Consider the following 16436-nt stretch of genomic DNA (forward strand, 5'->3'; position numbering starts at 1 on the left):
GCTTATAGCGATTTGTTATAATTCAGTGCAAAGTCAGTATGAAAACTGACCTTGTTATTGAGATAAAATATTACCTAGGAAATTGCAAGATGAACATAAAAAGCATACAAATTAGCAGGAGATAGAAAGATTGCCAGACTTCTGAGTAGCCTCCATAATCAGCAGAAAGGTATTCTGCAAAGATTACAACTTTGTAGAATCCATTCTAGAACAGCCTAAAAATTCTACCAGAGCTCTGGATCAATTGCAGGTTGTCTCACAGTGGCCAGAACGTGGTTTAATTGAATTGGCATATATTCTTCATGCACAATAATGTTAATATATACTTTACTTTTCCCTTACTCCTGTATTTCCTTCCCTTATTCCCAGGGAATTAGGAAATACTTACAATAATCATGAGAAGATACTAAAATTTATATTTAATAATAAATAAATTTTAAAGTTAAAGCCTCTGCATAGCTATCAGTGGAGCATTTGTGTGCAGGTAAAACATGAGGGATACTTTTTCATTATTTAAAACTGATTTCTTGGAGGAAGGCAGCCACAAGTATAGGCCATAACATCTCATTGCCTTAGTTTTAGAGGCTCATCTTATTCTGTTGAATAAAAATATAGTCTGCTTCTGTCCCTCCCCCAGTTTAAAGATATCTGCTATGAGGATATATTTTTTGGTGGTTTTTTGTTGTTTGTTTTTTTTTTTTTTTATAACAGGTATAACACTGCAAAACTGATACTAATCCTAAAATCTTTACTCAAGCAACTGCATGGATGTGGCATTGCAGGTTTAGTATCCCTCTGAGCTGTGGAATAACTCTAAAGAATGATTAAGCCCCATCAACAATAAATGATAAAAATATGTAATCACATATAATTATTACTTCAACAGGAAATACCTAATCTTTTTAATTTTAAAAGCTACATGCAGTTGGGATATATGTTCAAGAATACCATTTCTGCAATGCTGTAGGATTTTACACTGTCTTTAGAATATCTTTGTGTCTGTTCTGCTTTAGTTTCTGTTAGTAGGTTCTAATTATAGAGCACTTATAGAATGCCATTTACAAGGTAATTATTGCATTTTAAAGGCTTATTAGATTAAACCAAGCAGAACAAATATTATATACCATGAAAAGAAATGCAAGAAAATTGTACAATCTTTTAAAAATATGAAAAATAATTAAGTAATCTCAGAAACCTCTTGATATCATCTGGTGAATAACATGAAAGGAAGGTTGTCTGACCTATAGAAAAGCAATTGTAAAAATTTCACTTTCATGTGAGGTAATGAAACATTTCGAATATACTGAGGGATCATGTTGATGTGGTTTAACACGAGCGAAAGACATTCCATTGCAAATTATCTATTGGTTTCAGCGTGAGGAGGTGTACACTAGATATGACTGGTCAATATATGCTATTCATTTCTTCAGTATATACATACGCATGTCATTCTACTCAGAATGTAACCTGCTTGCCGACAAATTCATTATAGCAAGGTAGTACTAACTCAGGACAGTCTGCTCCATTTTAAAACCATTGTCTGTGGCTACAGGGATGTGTATTTTGGAAATCCTAGGCTGTTGAGGTATCTAGTATACTGCAGCTGTTGTAGCTTTAAGCAGAATTTCTGCAAGACTGCAACTGAAATAATCCTAACGTACAGAAATGTGCATTTGTTATCTCAGAACTTTATTTTCTCACTCTACTGTCAGTTAAGCTAATAAAATAAGCATAATGGTAAGAATGGATATATAATTTTCTTTCCTGTTTGCCTGTTCAGTGATTTTTTTTTTTCCAAATATCTTTTGTGATTACCTCAGATTCACGGTAGACACAGTTGAGTAACCAGTGAATGATAAGTGAATTTTTTTTTTCCCTTAGCTACATAGGAAGACCCTAGTGGCTACTCTTGGAAAAAACTAGCAAGTCATGTATTTTAATGCCATCTATTTTTAGATGCTGCTTATTTTCTCTGCCTCCACACATTTCCCTCATTTCTTTAAAAGCCATTATTTCTCTGTCCTTCCCATGCAAATTTCTTGCTGTTTTCTAATTCTATGTTTCAATTATGTTAAGCATATTAAAATACTACCTAGATGATAAATTGAAGCTCTGAAACACTAAATAGCACCAGATTTATAGTTGCCTTTAGCTGTTTTTCCTCCTGGACTGTCCCAGCTGTGCTTTGAACAAAGCAGAAGGCAGGTGATATGAATCTGGAACTTAACATGATGCTCCTACAATTAACAAATTTAAATAAATTTTGTTGATGTTTTTAATTCATTACTTCATACTTTATTTTTGTCTTTACTGAAAACAAGGGATTGTGTACACCTGGACACAAGGTTAGTGTTGTATGAACCCCAGCTGCTCTCAGCACTGCCACTCAGCCTCTGCAGTTGAGCTACCAAATTCACAGTGGTTATCATATGAGCTAGAGGCACTGGGGGTACATAGGTGACCTCTTCAGAAGAGGTGTTTGGTGGTTTTCTGGCTTGTCTATTCAGAGGATGTAAAGTATTTTCTTTCCTTTGAGCTTGAGGGAGCCCCAGTCTTACCTCTGCCCAGCAGGTAGTTGGGACAGGTCTTGATAGAAGAGGCTAAGAAAAAAAAAAAATATCGAAAGACATCTAACTGCAGTGTTGATTTTGTAAAAAAAAATTTTTGACACATTGTCAACATTTTCTAAAGGCACTCTTGGAAAAGAGTCAGATTAAGATAGAGTAATTTTGAATTGAATTTCACAGGACAAAAGAAAATGGATTTCTAAAGCCCAAGAGGTTTCTGCTTGCTGCAAACAACGGTGCTTTAAAATGTATTTGCTTATTTGAGGTTTGCTAGATTTTATTTCAAATGAAGGAAAAAGATGGAAAATCTAAATAACAAGTTGCTATTAATTCTATCCACATTTTATGTTTGCAACTCTTATTTTTAGGCCACTATCTAGAAAAGGTCAAGTATGTGAAAGTAGAAATATCTTAAAATAAATAGCAAAGAGCTCATTTAAGACTTGTTTGGCTTCTGTTAGCCCTCTCATACCTATTGTGGTTTGGGATGAAAATTCTCTTGGAAGGAAGAGGAAATAGAAAAGATTGTTTAGAGCATTTAGCAAGAGCCAACAGAAACCAGAAATTCATATCTAGTTCAGCTGTAAACGTCCTGGAAATGTCCTAAATTGTCAACAGCACTGACAAAACACTTCAGGTTTATTCATATATACTTTCTATTGAAGTTTATTTTCTAAATGGCTTTGACTATTTTCAGTCAGGCTTTTCTGCAAAAAGTCACATTAATAATTTAAAAATTCTTCATCAAATGTATTGTTTCTGCATGACAACTCATTGAAAGAAATATACTCCCCATAAATTCAGTGTCCTCTCTAATTCTCTTTGAGTTTGCCTGATTTTTTTTAATAGTGTCAATAGCACTGTTGAACAGTGATGTAAATCTGCAAGGTTACTTACATCACTGTGACTTATCTAAATACTTGTATTCATAAAGAGTACGTAGAAAGCTTTCTGAGAGAAGATTGCTAGCATATACCATAAAAGGCAGAAGTGGCATTCATGAGACCAATTTAACTTCTGGCTTAGGCTGTTGGTACTCAGATTGGAGTTCTGTACACAAACAAATGCAAGACCTCAGTCCAGTTTTCAATCTCAAGTTTCACAGAAAAATCAGATCTAAGGTGCTAAAACAATAATTTTTGTACCCAGACAATTCCTCACTTGAAAGTATTCTTTATGGTATATTTTCACAAATAGGTGAATGAAGCCTTTTCATTGCTTTATAAATAACAAACCAACCCCAAGTGAGACATCAAGTCACAGAGACTAGAGTTTAGCACTACCACACCCTTACAATTTCTCAGGTGTCTTGGTGATGTTTTTTTCCCTCCAAAAATTTTTTGCTGGGTTTGGGTTTTGGTTTTGGCTGAGGAAACAGGCCATCTCTAAGACTTGCAGGTTCAAACAGTGCCCCTGAATCGCCTATGGCCAGAAAAATCCCAGAGAAACAGGCATTTTGGGATACGCTGGACCTGCTGAACATGCATTGCGCAACACACATGCATGTATTTGACTATATTTGCGTGTATTTACTGCACATACAGATCTAACATCCTGGAGATAAAAGTACCAGTTCTGCTTACGTCCTAATACAGGATTGAAACTTCTGTCCTAGGTCTTTCCCGTGCCTGAAATAACAGGTTGCGGTTTTGTAGAGGGTTTTTTGTTTTAAATTCAAAGGCTTTAGAGAAAAGGTCTAGGCATTTTTAACTAATAATTATTGTCAGGTTTTTTTTAGCTAATAATTATTGTCAGGTTGTGCCAGCCATACTCAGAGAAACTTTTCCTGATTTTAATAAAATTGAGATGCCACTTGGAATGGCCTAACATGACCCTAATTTAATTACATTGTGGTAGTTCTGATTGTAGGACAGTGTCTTACTGTTTCTGAATACAGATGCTAGAAGATAGTGTTACACAGGCTCACTCTACATATGGGGGGACCAACATCCCCAGTCCTCATTTGCTAGATGCCCTTCCACCTTTCCTTCATTAGAGAAATTGTGCTCTTTCTGAAATCAGCATCCACATGCTTAGTCTGCTGTGAGTTACACAGGTGGATTGGGGTTCCTATGAGAGTAAGGATCCCATTTATACCTGCTTTTAGAAGAGTTGGCATGTTATCCTGAACTCTGCTTCTGGAGCTCTGCATGATGAGTTCTCACTGTCTGTAGAGTCAGTTCTACTGAAAAATGAACATGAAGTTAATGCAGTTCGGCCTTGGGGAATCAAATGACTGTAGAATCTGACATAGTCATGGCAGGCTCACGTTCTGTTATCTGCTTATTAAAAAATCTAGTTCCTAGTCTAGGATCAGCCACAATTCATCTTGGCTTACTTAGCAGATGGCAGTCTATTAAGTCTTCTGTAGTGAAAGCCTACTGAGAAATACTATTAGTTTGATATTAAAATTGTTTTGAAGAAATTGAAGTTAGATTTTTTTTCTACTTTAACTTATGTACTTACTGGAAAAGAGACTGGTATAATTAGTGTAAGTTCCTGCAATCATGAATCTTCTGATGCAGTTCTATTGAAAAATACTATTGTCTCAGTACAGTTGAACTGAGTAGCTTGATAAATATAGCATTTCTAAGCATGTCTGTTGAAAGGGTTGGGTATATTTTTTCCAGCATTTATCAATTGTGAATGTATAGGGCTATCATACAGAATAGCTTAAGTCATCAGTGCATTGAAACACAGCTCAACAGCAGAGAAGCAAGCCTGTAGGCCATATGGGCTATAATCTAGCCTGATGGTAAATTATGTTGCAATGCTTATGTTCCACTTGCATCTGAAGATGACTTATAAAGGGTAGAGAATTATTTCTTTTTAGAACCAATCTAATAGCAGCTATATTGTCCTGGATATTTGGGGAAAATAGGAGGATTAAACAATTTCAGGGAAGCAAAACTTGCACAGGAATTTTGTCAAAACTGACGAAAGGTACAGATATTTCAAGTGTGGGAGAAAGGAGAGTGAGAAGTAGATGAAGAAAGGACCCTAGGGAGGAGTGAGCACAGGAAAGGGGCCTTGCAAAAATAAAGCAACTATATCAAACTGAGGCCAGTAAAACTCTTAGGTTCACCTATAGGTTACAAAAGCAGGGCTCGAAAGATCATTTGGCTGTGGAAAAGCATGCAATAGTACATTTGTTGCCAAAGGAAGCTAACAACCCCCTCAACCCCCAATCCCCTCAGATCACTATGCATCTTAAATGAAGAACTGTCAGAGAGCTTGTTTTGCTCCCCCTAGAATGCTATTCAGCTTGTGAATCAAGTACATATGTAAAGCAGTTCTTTAAACACAGCCAGGAATATTATACTGAGTATTTCACTTTATCACCATGTTTACAATTGTGTACCATTTCCCATTTTTAATGCTAATTTAATTAGTCTCTCTCCATAGGAGGAAAGTAATGATGGTATCTTTCTACACAGGTGAAAAGATGTAGAAGTGTTAAGTTCCATAAACCCTCTCTGCATCTGTCTGGGATTAGGTACAAGGAATTCAGGAGAAAACTAATGACTATAATGAGCACTGATTAGAATAAATTCCAGCTGTAGGCCAGTAGTCCTGTTTCTAGGAACAGAAGAGATTGGTTGCTCTATGCATGCTCCTTTTTACTGCCACATAGAAATGCAGCATATGTTTTCTGCAGACTGATTTCCTTTTCCTCTCAACATTGAGCTGAGGCAGGGAAACTTAGGAAAAATAAAGCAAAACTATTATTGAAAGAAAACATTTTTGTTGAGAACCCTATGTAACTTGGCCCCTTGATCACTGATCATGACAATACTGATGGAGCTTTAGTGATGCACTGTACGAGACAAATCAGCATTTGCTTGTCTCAGCAAAATAAAATTACTGAAACCTGAGGAGAGTAAAGAAGGATACAGCACTAACACGGACACCCCCCACCCCCCCACCCCCCGTTCTGAGGAACACTTCTTTTCTCAGTCAGAAGTTGAAAAATGCACTTGGAGTGATACAGAAGTTTGACCAAACTCTCCACTATCAAGGAGGAAGCTGAGATACCAGAAGTAGGAGGGAATCTTACAGCAAGCAGAGAAAATGACCTGTTGTCTCAATTGAAGCCTTTAATCATAAAGTGCCTCTGGATCCAGCAAATCATTACTTCTATCTTCAATTCAGAGGACACTGGAGTAATGTTAGAAATCCAGTATTTTCTCCAATTTCAAGAGCATTCTTAGGAACTGATATGTGAATATTAGCTATGTAACCTTCTAACACCATAGATTTCTTGAGAAAATTAGGAAAAGTATTAATCCCTGCAGTAGGTGACTCAGAAAGCTTCTGCACAGTAGACTGAGTAGCAGAACATATGGTAAAAATTTGGTATTTATTGCATTTCTCAAAAAAATCCATATTCTGTTTTGTTCTTTTAAAATCTGAATACATTGGGTTCAGTTAATTGCCATCCCCATAGATAAACTAACATCTCTGCAGGTGAGAAGATGCAAGAGTTTGGATCTGTGGTCATCAGGTACTAGCACCTTACTGTGTGACATGAGACAACATGGAAAAAGCCTAGAATGATTTTAGGTTTTAAAAGATTCGGGTTATTTTAAACCTAATGTAACACTAAAGTATTTTTCTATGGAGCCTGAGAGATATTTTGAAACAGTGGAAGAAAATATTAGAACAGCCAAGGCAGCCTAGTTCGAGTTAAAATACACTACTGTCAAGGAAGCAGTTGTATGTGCAGGCCCATAAAGAGCAATTCACAGACTTGTGTTTGAAAACTGTTTAGTAATTCAGATGTGTCAGTACAGTTGTAGACGTTACATTTCATAGTTGAAGATGATATAATCAGTGCATATTCAGTCTGCAATTCAGAGGCTGAGAATAACAACTTATTTCTACAGTTATGTGATCAGTACTTGGTTTCCTAAAAACTAGTGCCTGACTGAAGATGGCAAAGGTAAGGAGGCCAACTAGAATTGTAATTGTTGTGCAGAGATTACTTTGCAACTTTAGTTTCCATAGCATTAAGATCAGCCTTGCCTCTTATTGAAAAATAAGGCTTATTTTACCACCATTTGGAAAATGTAGCTGTTTTCTTTATTTTCACTATTTTTGATAGACTTCATATAATCTCTGCTTATTTATTTATTTAGACAAAAATAGGTAATTTAAAATAGCACAAGTATCTAGTGGGAAGAATTAATGAGCTTTTATTGTATACGTGTCTTTTTTTCCTGGTATATAGATTGTTTGAAAAAAAATCTTGCAGAGGCACCTAGACAGATTGGAGCATTAGGCTGTGATTAAAGGGATGAAATTTAACAAGTTGAAATGCCAGATTCTGCACCTGGGACAGAGTAATACCAGGCACAAATATAAATTGTGAGAGGAGTGGCTGGAGAGCAGCCCTGCAGAAAGGGATCTGGGGGTGCTGGTTGGCAGCAGGCTTAGTACAAGTTAGCACACCCTGGCAGCCAGGAGGGCAAACCACATCCTGGGGTGCGTCAAACACAGCATCACCAGCTGGTTAAGAGAGGTGATTATCTTTCTGTGTTCAGTGTTGGTGCAGCCTCACCTGGAGTACTGCCTGCAGTTCTGGGCCCCACAATTTAAGAGGGATGTGAACGTCCTTATGTGTGTCCAAAGGGCAACAAAACTGTTGAAAGGGCTGGAAGGAATGTCCTATGAGGAATGGCTAAGGACTTTGGGCTTGTCTAGTGTCCTGGTTTCAGCTGGGATAGAGTTAACTTTCCTTTTAGTAGCTGGTATAGTGCTCTGTTTTGGATTTAGTACAAGAATAATGTTGATAAACTGATGGCTTTAGGTGTTGCTAAGCAGTCAAGGACTTTTCCGCTTCTTATACTGGCCTGCAAATGAGAAGGTGGGGGGCACCCAAGAAGCTGGGAGGGGACACAGCCAGGACAGCTGATCCAAACTGGCTAAAGGGATATTCCATACCATATGACATCATCCTCCGTACATAACTGGGGGGTGGGCCAGGAGGCAGTTTGGCTTGATAACTAGCTGAGTATCAGCTTTGGTTGGTGAGCACTTGAGCTGTGCATCATTTGTTTTGTATATTCTTTTATTATTGTCTTCCTTTCCTGTCCTATTAAACTGTCTTTATCTCAACCCACAAGTTTTACCTTTTTTTTTTCCTTTTCAATTCTCTCCCCCATCTCACTGGGGGAGAGTGAGCAAACAGCTGTGTTTTCGCTCCCTGCTGGGTTAAACCATGACATCTAGTTTGGAGAAAAAGAGGCTGAGGGGTGGCCTCATTGCTCTCTACAGCTTCCTGAGGAGAGGTAATGAGGGAGCTGCTGATCTCTTCTCTGTGGTATCCAGTGATAGGACATGTGGGAATGGTTCAAAGCCACACCCAGGGGATGTTCAGACTGGGCATTAGGAGCATCTCTTTACTGAGAGGGTGGTCAAACACTGGAACAGGCTTCTTAGAGGTGGTTGGTGCTCCAAGCCTGTCAGTGTTTAAGAGGCATTTGGACAATGCCCTTAATAACATGCTTTAACTTTTGGTCAGCCCTGAAGTGGTCAGGCAGTTGGACTAGATTATTGTTGTAGGTCCCTTCCAACCAAAGTAGTCTATTCTAATGTAAAAATAATATTTGGTTTAACAATAGGAGATACTTAATGGGATCCAGCTAGTAAGAGCTGATAAACCAGTGAGTGCTTTTTAAAAAATAACTTTATTAATAGCAGTGCATTATCCTTTAGTGCCCTGTGAGACTGCCAAGTTAATAGAATTATTTTCCTTCAGTTTTGGTAAGAGCAGGTCAGATTCTAAATGCATGCTTTCAGTACACATTAAAGAAATACCTAAGCTGAAAATTGAAAAGAGCTCCTGTTTACTGCATAGCAATCAAAGTGTGACCCCTTACTGGCAAGAAAAAGAAAATGAAAACTAATTTCAAGGTTCAGGATTAATTCTGTCAAATTGACAGAAGCAATCCTACACTGGAATACATTTAGCATAAATGTAGAACCTTCTCTTTATCTGTTCCTTTCAGTGTGCAAGTTGCTACTTTGATTTCATGGTTCCATAACCTAAACGTTTTAAGAGTTAGTTGTCTGTGAATCTGGTTTAAATACCTACAAACACATCCTTTAATAAAAACCAAATAAACCTATCAGTTTGTTTCCTATTAACATCACTGATCTCTACTCATGACCTTTTCCTGAATGTGTGTTTTTTTTCATCTTCCTTACAGTAATTGCTTAGAAATGATTGTCATATAAGGAGTTGGCTATGGCAAACAGGAAACGTCAAAGCACTACAGCCAACATGCTGGATCACAGAGTGAGAGCTTGCCCTACTTCATCTCACAACAGGGAGCCTGAAAATGAAGAAAGTGACCTTCCTATCGAAGAGTATACAGCAAAGGAGGCAGAACTAGCAACTGTCAGACAAGGTAGTCCTACACCTGTGGAACACGAGTGCAATGATCATAGCGGAGATGGTGACTCCAGCTCTGACTATGTGAATAACACCTCTGAGGAGGAGGACTATGATGAAGGCTTGCCAGAAGAGGAGGGGATCACATACTACATTAGATACTGTCCAGAAGATGACAGTTACTTGGAAGGAATGGACTGTAATGGGGAGGAATATGCTCCCCATGAGGAACACCATGTTGAAACAGATGAATGTCAGGAAGCTGTAGAAGAATGGGCTGAAGGTAAAATTCAGCACCAAGATGAAAATGAAGTGACAGACAGGCAAGAGTGGCAGGAAGGTCAGGATAATGGTGTTCAGATTTTGGAGGATGAAGTGTCATCTTTGGAGATTCAAGACCAAGAAAACATACAGTATTGTCAAAGTGAAGGTGGCTATCCGGACTATTACCCAGCAGAAGCTAATGGAAACTCACAGGGAACATCACCATACCATTCCAGAAAAGAGGATGCAGAGCTGGAAGAGCAGGAAGAGGATATTGACCAGATTGTAGCAGAAATCAAAATGAGCATGAGCATGAGCAGTATTAATAGTACAACAGAAATGAGTCCAGAGCACACTGGGACTGAAAATTTGGCACATGACTATAAAGAGACTTGTTCAAAGGGAGAAGCTGTTCACAGTGCTAACAGGCATGAGGGGAGGCCAAAGTCACTGAATATCCCATCTGCCTCTAAGCACAGTGGAGATGTGCCTAGAGGTTTTAAAGCAAAGTCAAGAACCCCAGAGGACAGACAGAAGTGGCCACAAGAACAGGTATGAGGATCTTTGTTTAACCAGACAGTCAGAACCATTATGCAAGTGTTATGTTAGTTATTCCAAATGGAATTAGAGAGCAATATTCTTATTTTTACTTTTACTCTGTATTACATTCACAGCTACATAATCACATAGTATATGTAGAAAAAGGTGCTGAATGTAGTCAATTTAGGTAGAGAACTAGGACAGATTTTGCAGAGAACAGACAATTCTAAGTAAAACAAGGTATTCCAGATGCGTGGAACAAAACTAGTTTGTTTACACTATTTTTATTCTGCATTGACATACTAGATAAAACTGGGGTCAGCATTGAAATAGTTGAAGGTTTTTTTCCATTAAGGGCTCCTGTTCACCTTAGTGGGTGGTTAATTTTTTTTGTTTTCAGAAGAACATATGTCAAGGCTAGATACTGAATATGTTAAAAACAACTGCAAGAAGTGCCTGCATATTGCTGTTTTTGTACTAGCTGGGCATATCTTGACCTTGGCAAGAAGGAAGAAATAGGTGGTTTACTTGTACCAAAAATCCTGTTAAGCAGTTTTATTACAAGACTGGAGTAGATGTTAATTAAAACCAATTAATTAAAAATTAATTTTCTTGTTCTAATGTTGAGTGCCAGAAAAAAGAATCTGGGAATGAAGCTTCAACTTTTCTAGAGGAACAGAAGTGTGAGGTTTTATTTTTTTTAAAGTTTCAAATTCAATGTGCTTACTTCCTTAAAGAGAGACATCTAATTCCCTTTGCTCTAAGGTCTGTTTAAAGCTTTGACTTTGCATCTCAAGTTGTATGCAGCTGAATATTAGTTATCTTCTGCAATAAACAGATCTACCTAAGAGGTAAAACATAACATGTATTTAGATGACAGACTAGTAAGGATAAGTGAATTTTGCCTTATCTTTAATTAAAATGCTTTATTAAATTTGAGGTATAAATTTTCTGTTTCAACTTTATCAAATCTATAAATATTATGATTTTTCTATAGTTAAGTGCCCCACAGTTAAACAATTTAACCTAGATGATTCCATTAAAAACAGACTTAAAATATGTCAATTCCTCTGAAAAAACAGCAAGAGGAAATCAAATGTTTAAGTATATGCTTATGAAACAGCTTGACCTTTTTTATACAAAAAAGGTAAGGGGGATATTTTCAGATATCCCATATTTACAGCAAGTTTTTAATATTCCATTCTCAGAAGTATAATTAGAACCAAATTGTGTAACTTGCTATATTCAGTGCCTTACTGCCAGCATAAAAGTTCTAGCTTGATTATCTTGAATGGTTTGAATAGTTACTAGTGGCTAGGAGCAGAGAAGTCTAGTTTAGCATCTTTTAGACTAATGTTGAACTAGGTCTTTTTGGCACAGTACACCAGTAGCTGCTACTGGGAGCATTGCTGCTTGTAAGTTTTGAAAAGTATTTGCAGAACAAATAAGAGGAGTTCTTGAGTAACAAAGTTAGTGAATTCTTCTATATGCTTGAATAAGAAATTGTTGTGTTTTTTTCCCCCAAATGATTGCTAATTCAAAATAGACTTTCATTTCAACATCTTTTTGTACTCTCTCCAAGTTTATTTAGCAGAGGTTGAATTGAATTGCATTGTATCTTTATTCTCACCAGACTGCTAACAGCTAGGTTACAAAACACTAGGATATTGATATAACTGCCACTGGTATGAAAATAAACAAAGGGACCTAGATATTTCTGAGCTTTCATTGTTATTTCCAATCAGTCTTGGGCCAGTGCCTTAATCTTTTTTTAATAATGGAGGAAGTGCTGCTGTGATAGGTAGGTGGCCAGTGGCTGGCATGTAGCCATTGAATTTCTATGATCACTCTTCATAAAAATCACAAACTATTGTCTAATGGATAGAGCATTAAACAATACACAATATTTCATTCCTTCAAATATGGAGAGAGAAAGGAAAGTAGTTTCTCAACCAGAGATAACAGCAGTACCGGTATCCATTTCAGTTCAGCATGAAGGGACAAACTAACTGGGTGACAAGACATGCATTAATCTGTAGGAAAGGAGAGGGGACAAAGCTGCTGTGTGCATCTTCACTGAAGAGAAGAGCACATAGGCCTCCAAGGCATAAAGGTGTGAAACAGCATTTGTTATGGAGATACAGAGGCTCACAAATGGAGACAGGAAGAGAGTCTCCCCTCCTCCGCTCCAAGCCTCAAGAGACATAAAAGATTAAAAATCAAGTTAAATAATCTTTGGCAAGGATTACTTGAATGTGTTTACCATAACGAGACTGGTCTTATCTTGCTGCATTCTGTTCACCTATGCAGGTTGCTTATCCTCAGATTTATCTAAAAATCAGGCTCATTGTGGGGGCATTAGAACAAGAGTACAATATCTATTTCTGCAGGAATGAGGTTTTTTTCTTAGTAGGTGCTTAAACGTCCTTAACATGAGGTGTGGCTGAACCTTTAACATAGACATTGGACCTCAGAGAATTTACATAAAGCACAGAGGACTTTCTGGTTTTGTCCTGGTGCATTCAATTCTTTTAATATTTACTATAAAATGTCTAAGGGATGGATGCAATTAGTGTATTATCTGAACAAACCTGTGTCTCATTTGTGAAACTGAGGTAGTCATTATTTTAATTACAATAATTAAAGTTCTTGTGTAGTGGAAGGAGAAAAACCCAAGGCCATTGTCAGTAGATTTACAGGCTGAACATTGTTCACAGAGAATTTGCTTGGAGGATCCTTGGTTTTGTCATCTGGCTAAAAGATTTCAGTTATTCTAAGTGTGCATCACACAGTACAAAATACCATGGTGAGAGGGATGACACAGAAGCATGCATATTGAACACGTTTTGTCCCAATTCTTTAAGTAAACATGAATTAGAATGCTTTTAAGTTAAACCAATATACTATGTGTATGTCAGTTTTTATAAACAATAAGCAAACAGGAATGTGCATTTTGTGGTTTTATGCACCTACTGTGCTGTCCTTAGGTTTTTTCATGTTTCTGCTCCTTTCCTGCCTCCCAATGGGTGGTAATACTGCTACATAAAATTTCAGGTTACTTAACAGTAACTGATACACGATACATTTTTACATACCTTTACAAAAATATAGTTATTAATTCTTAGCCCATGATAAATGCTAGCAATTGTCTTGCATACAAAATGTTAAATAACCAGTAGACAAATGCAATTTTAAAAGGTTCTACTTGGTGGGTTTGCTTCCAGCAATTAGTGACCAGAGAACAGTAGTCACTTCTAAGACAGACCCAACAATCTACAGAGAATGGAAAACAAAGTAAGCATCTCATTTTACTTTCAGTGTGGGTCAGTCTCCAGTCTTAAATATACATGCTCACACTTGAAAACTTCAGAGATATATGAGCTTCCTTGTATGAGCCTTTATTTGTAAATACCTCTAGGGAAGTGCAGAAGAGGATTTGCGCTAGACAAGCCTGAAGGAAACCTAGAATACATTTAGAATGCGTATTTGCTCAAACTCACTGCTTAGTACAACTTCTTTCTTGCAAGTTTTCTGTGCTTACATTATTTAAGAAAGGGATTACATCTATGAAGTTGAAACTGAATATTTTGGGCATTTTATGACAACTCAAATATAACAACTTCCTCAAGCTAGGAGTTTCATCCACCTCCATTTGACATCTTAGTCATCTCAGACTGAGCCAATTGTTAATGTATCTGACACATGAAGAAGTTTTCTTTTTACATATAATTTCATTTTATATGTTTCAGCTTAATGCAGAAAAGTCAAATATGGTCAGATACCCTACTGATGTAATTCTCCTGAATTATCACAGTTTTTATTGTAAAATAAACATGAAGTATCCTGTCCTGCTTCCTTCCCACAAAGCAGTATGGTATGGGGCAGTCTCATCAGCCCATCCTGCATTTGGAACTTTAATTTCTACTATTGCACCCATAAGACATCTGCAGAGAATGATGGTATTACCTATTATTTTACTAATACTAAGTTAATACTAACTCTATACAGTCAGGTAGCATAATGAAAGAATGGTAGAAGCAGTCAAGGAAAAAAAAGTTAGCAAAACATTGGACAGCAGCTGAAATAATACCAAAGGAAGATGTCTTTTGTACTAATGGGACTCATAATTAAATCATTGCTCCTCTCTGGAACCTCATATGTGGCAGAGTTTACTCTTTTCATCCCATCTAGAGTCATACTTTTATGAAATACTGGTAGTGGCATGGCCTGACAGCTACTTCTGATGAGCGGGGACTAAAGATGACTATGAGACTCAACACTTGAGCATTGACCATCTAATCAGCCCCTTGTTCTTCATGTCTCATCTACTTTGATTTTAGACTGCAGACTCTTGAGTATGCTTATCCTACCCTATTCAAACATATCTATTTACCAACGAAAGATAAAGTTTAACAGCACCAACTCCCTACCTTCACCTATACCCTTGGGATTTGCCATTATCACTGTGAAGGAGGACCTTAGAGATCCTTCTCATTTCTCAGTCATACTTTCATAACACTGGCATGCATTTGAGAACTTAACCAAATATGCTCATACAAACTCCCCTGGTAGGTACCCCACAAGCTTTTGCGGTGTTAGCCTATACAAAAGCTGTGAAATGAGACTATGCCCTTACACTTTTTCAACATGGACATTCAGAGACAGGTAAAATATCACTAAAATTTGTGAAAGAAAATTTTACAAAGTTTTTTTTGTCTCAGTTTGTTCTCCAACAGCTTTGCACACATCAGTGCTGCTACTGTGTTTTGTTTACCTGTACTAGTAGAGCTCAGTACTGACAAAAATATTTGAGGTTTATTCCCATCTCTTGGTATGGGCACAGTGCTCTTCTGCTGCAAAGAGCCCAAATCCAGGAGTCTTTTGTCCTTAAAAGATCTCACCCTTAGAACAGTCTGACACAGCTAAGATAAGCACTTTAGAAAGCCTTTATCTTAGGAACATCCTACTAGAATTCAGTCTGAGTATTATGGGATGCATTTGATAGAATTTGTAGAAAACAAAAGTGGGTGTAAATAAAGAGTATTAATAAAAGCTTGCTGTATTCTCCCATGTGTTCTAGGCAGCTGTGGGGCAGAAATATTAAATAACTATTACTGAGTGACAGTTCCCAAACTTAGCAAGTGTAAGTACTTACTGAAAAATGCTAAACAGCCCAAAATATTCTCAAACAAAACCAGTTTCTCTGTGCTAATTGGCTGAGTCATGACTTTTTAGCAATAAACTCCCAACCAGGTGACAGCAAAATCAATGGCTCTTACTTAAAGATGCATTAGTGACAGAGTCTTCTGCAGGAAGTTAAAAACAGAAGGCAGCATGCACTCCAAATTACATCTACATAAAAATGCACCATTTAGCACAGCTATTTCTCTGAAACTCTTATCATGGCTGGTTCTCAATTTTAAAGAGGGTTTTTTTGTCCTTGCATATATTTAAGATGATTAAAAAATAAATTAGCAGTTGTTTTAATGTTTATTGAAATTGGATCGAGTATTGAAATTCTTTTGTGTAATACTTAAGTCTATAAAATTACTTTGACTCCTTCTCTTTTCATAACGCCAGTTCTGTACTCTAACTTGACTTGCTTACTTGGAACTACTCTTTTCTACAAATACTTTCCTCTTCACTTCTGATATGTGCTAGCACCACTT

At 37.1% G+C, this 16436-nt stretch overlaps 1 protein-coding gene across 7 annotated transcripts in view; it reads left to right on the forward strand.

The window, feature by feature from the left end:
- The window catches only part of APBA2 (amyloid beta precursor protein binding family A member 2), a 122688-nt gene that overhangs the window by 67543 nt on the left and 38709 nt on the right, over positions 1-16436 (forward strand). For all 7 annotated transcript variants that reach the window (XM_054836266.1, XM_054836267.1, XM_054836261.1 and 4 more), the window contains one exon: positions 9779-10779. In XM_054836266.1, coding sequence (XP_054692241.1) covers positions 9817-10779 — 963 coding nt within the window. In that variant the 5' untranslated portion in view covers positions 9779-9816. The remainder of the gene's footprint in view (positions 1-9778; positions 10780-16436) is intronic.

Source organism: Grus americana, chromosome 10 (genome assembly GCF_028858705.1).
Source record: "Grus americana isolate bGruAme1 chromosome 10, bGruAme1.mat, whole genome shotgun sequence".
Taxonomy (NCBI): Eukaryota; Metazoa; Chordata; class Aves; order Gruiformes; family Gruidae; genus Grus; species Grus americana.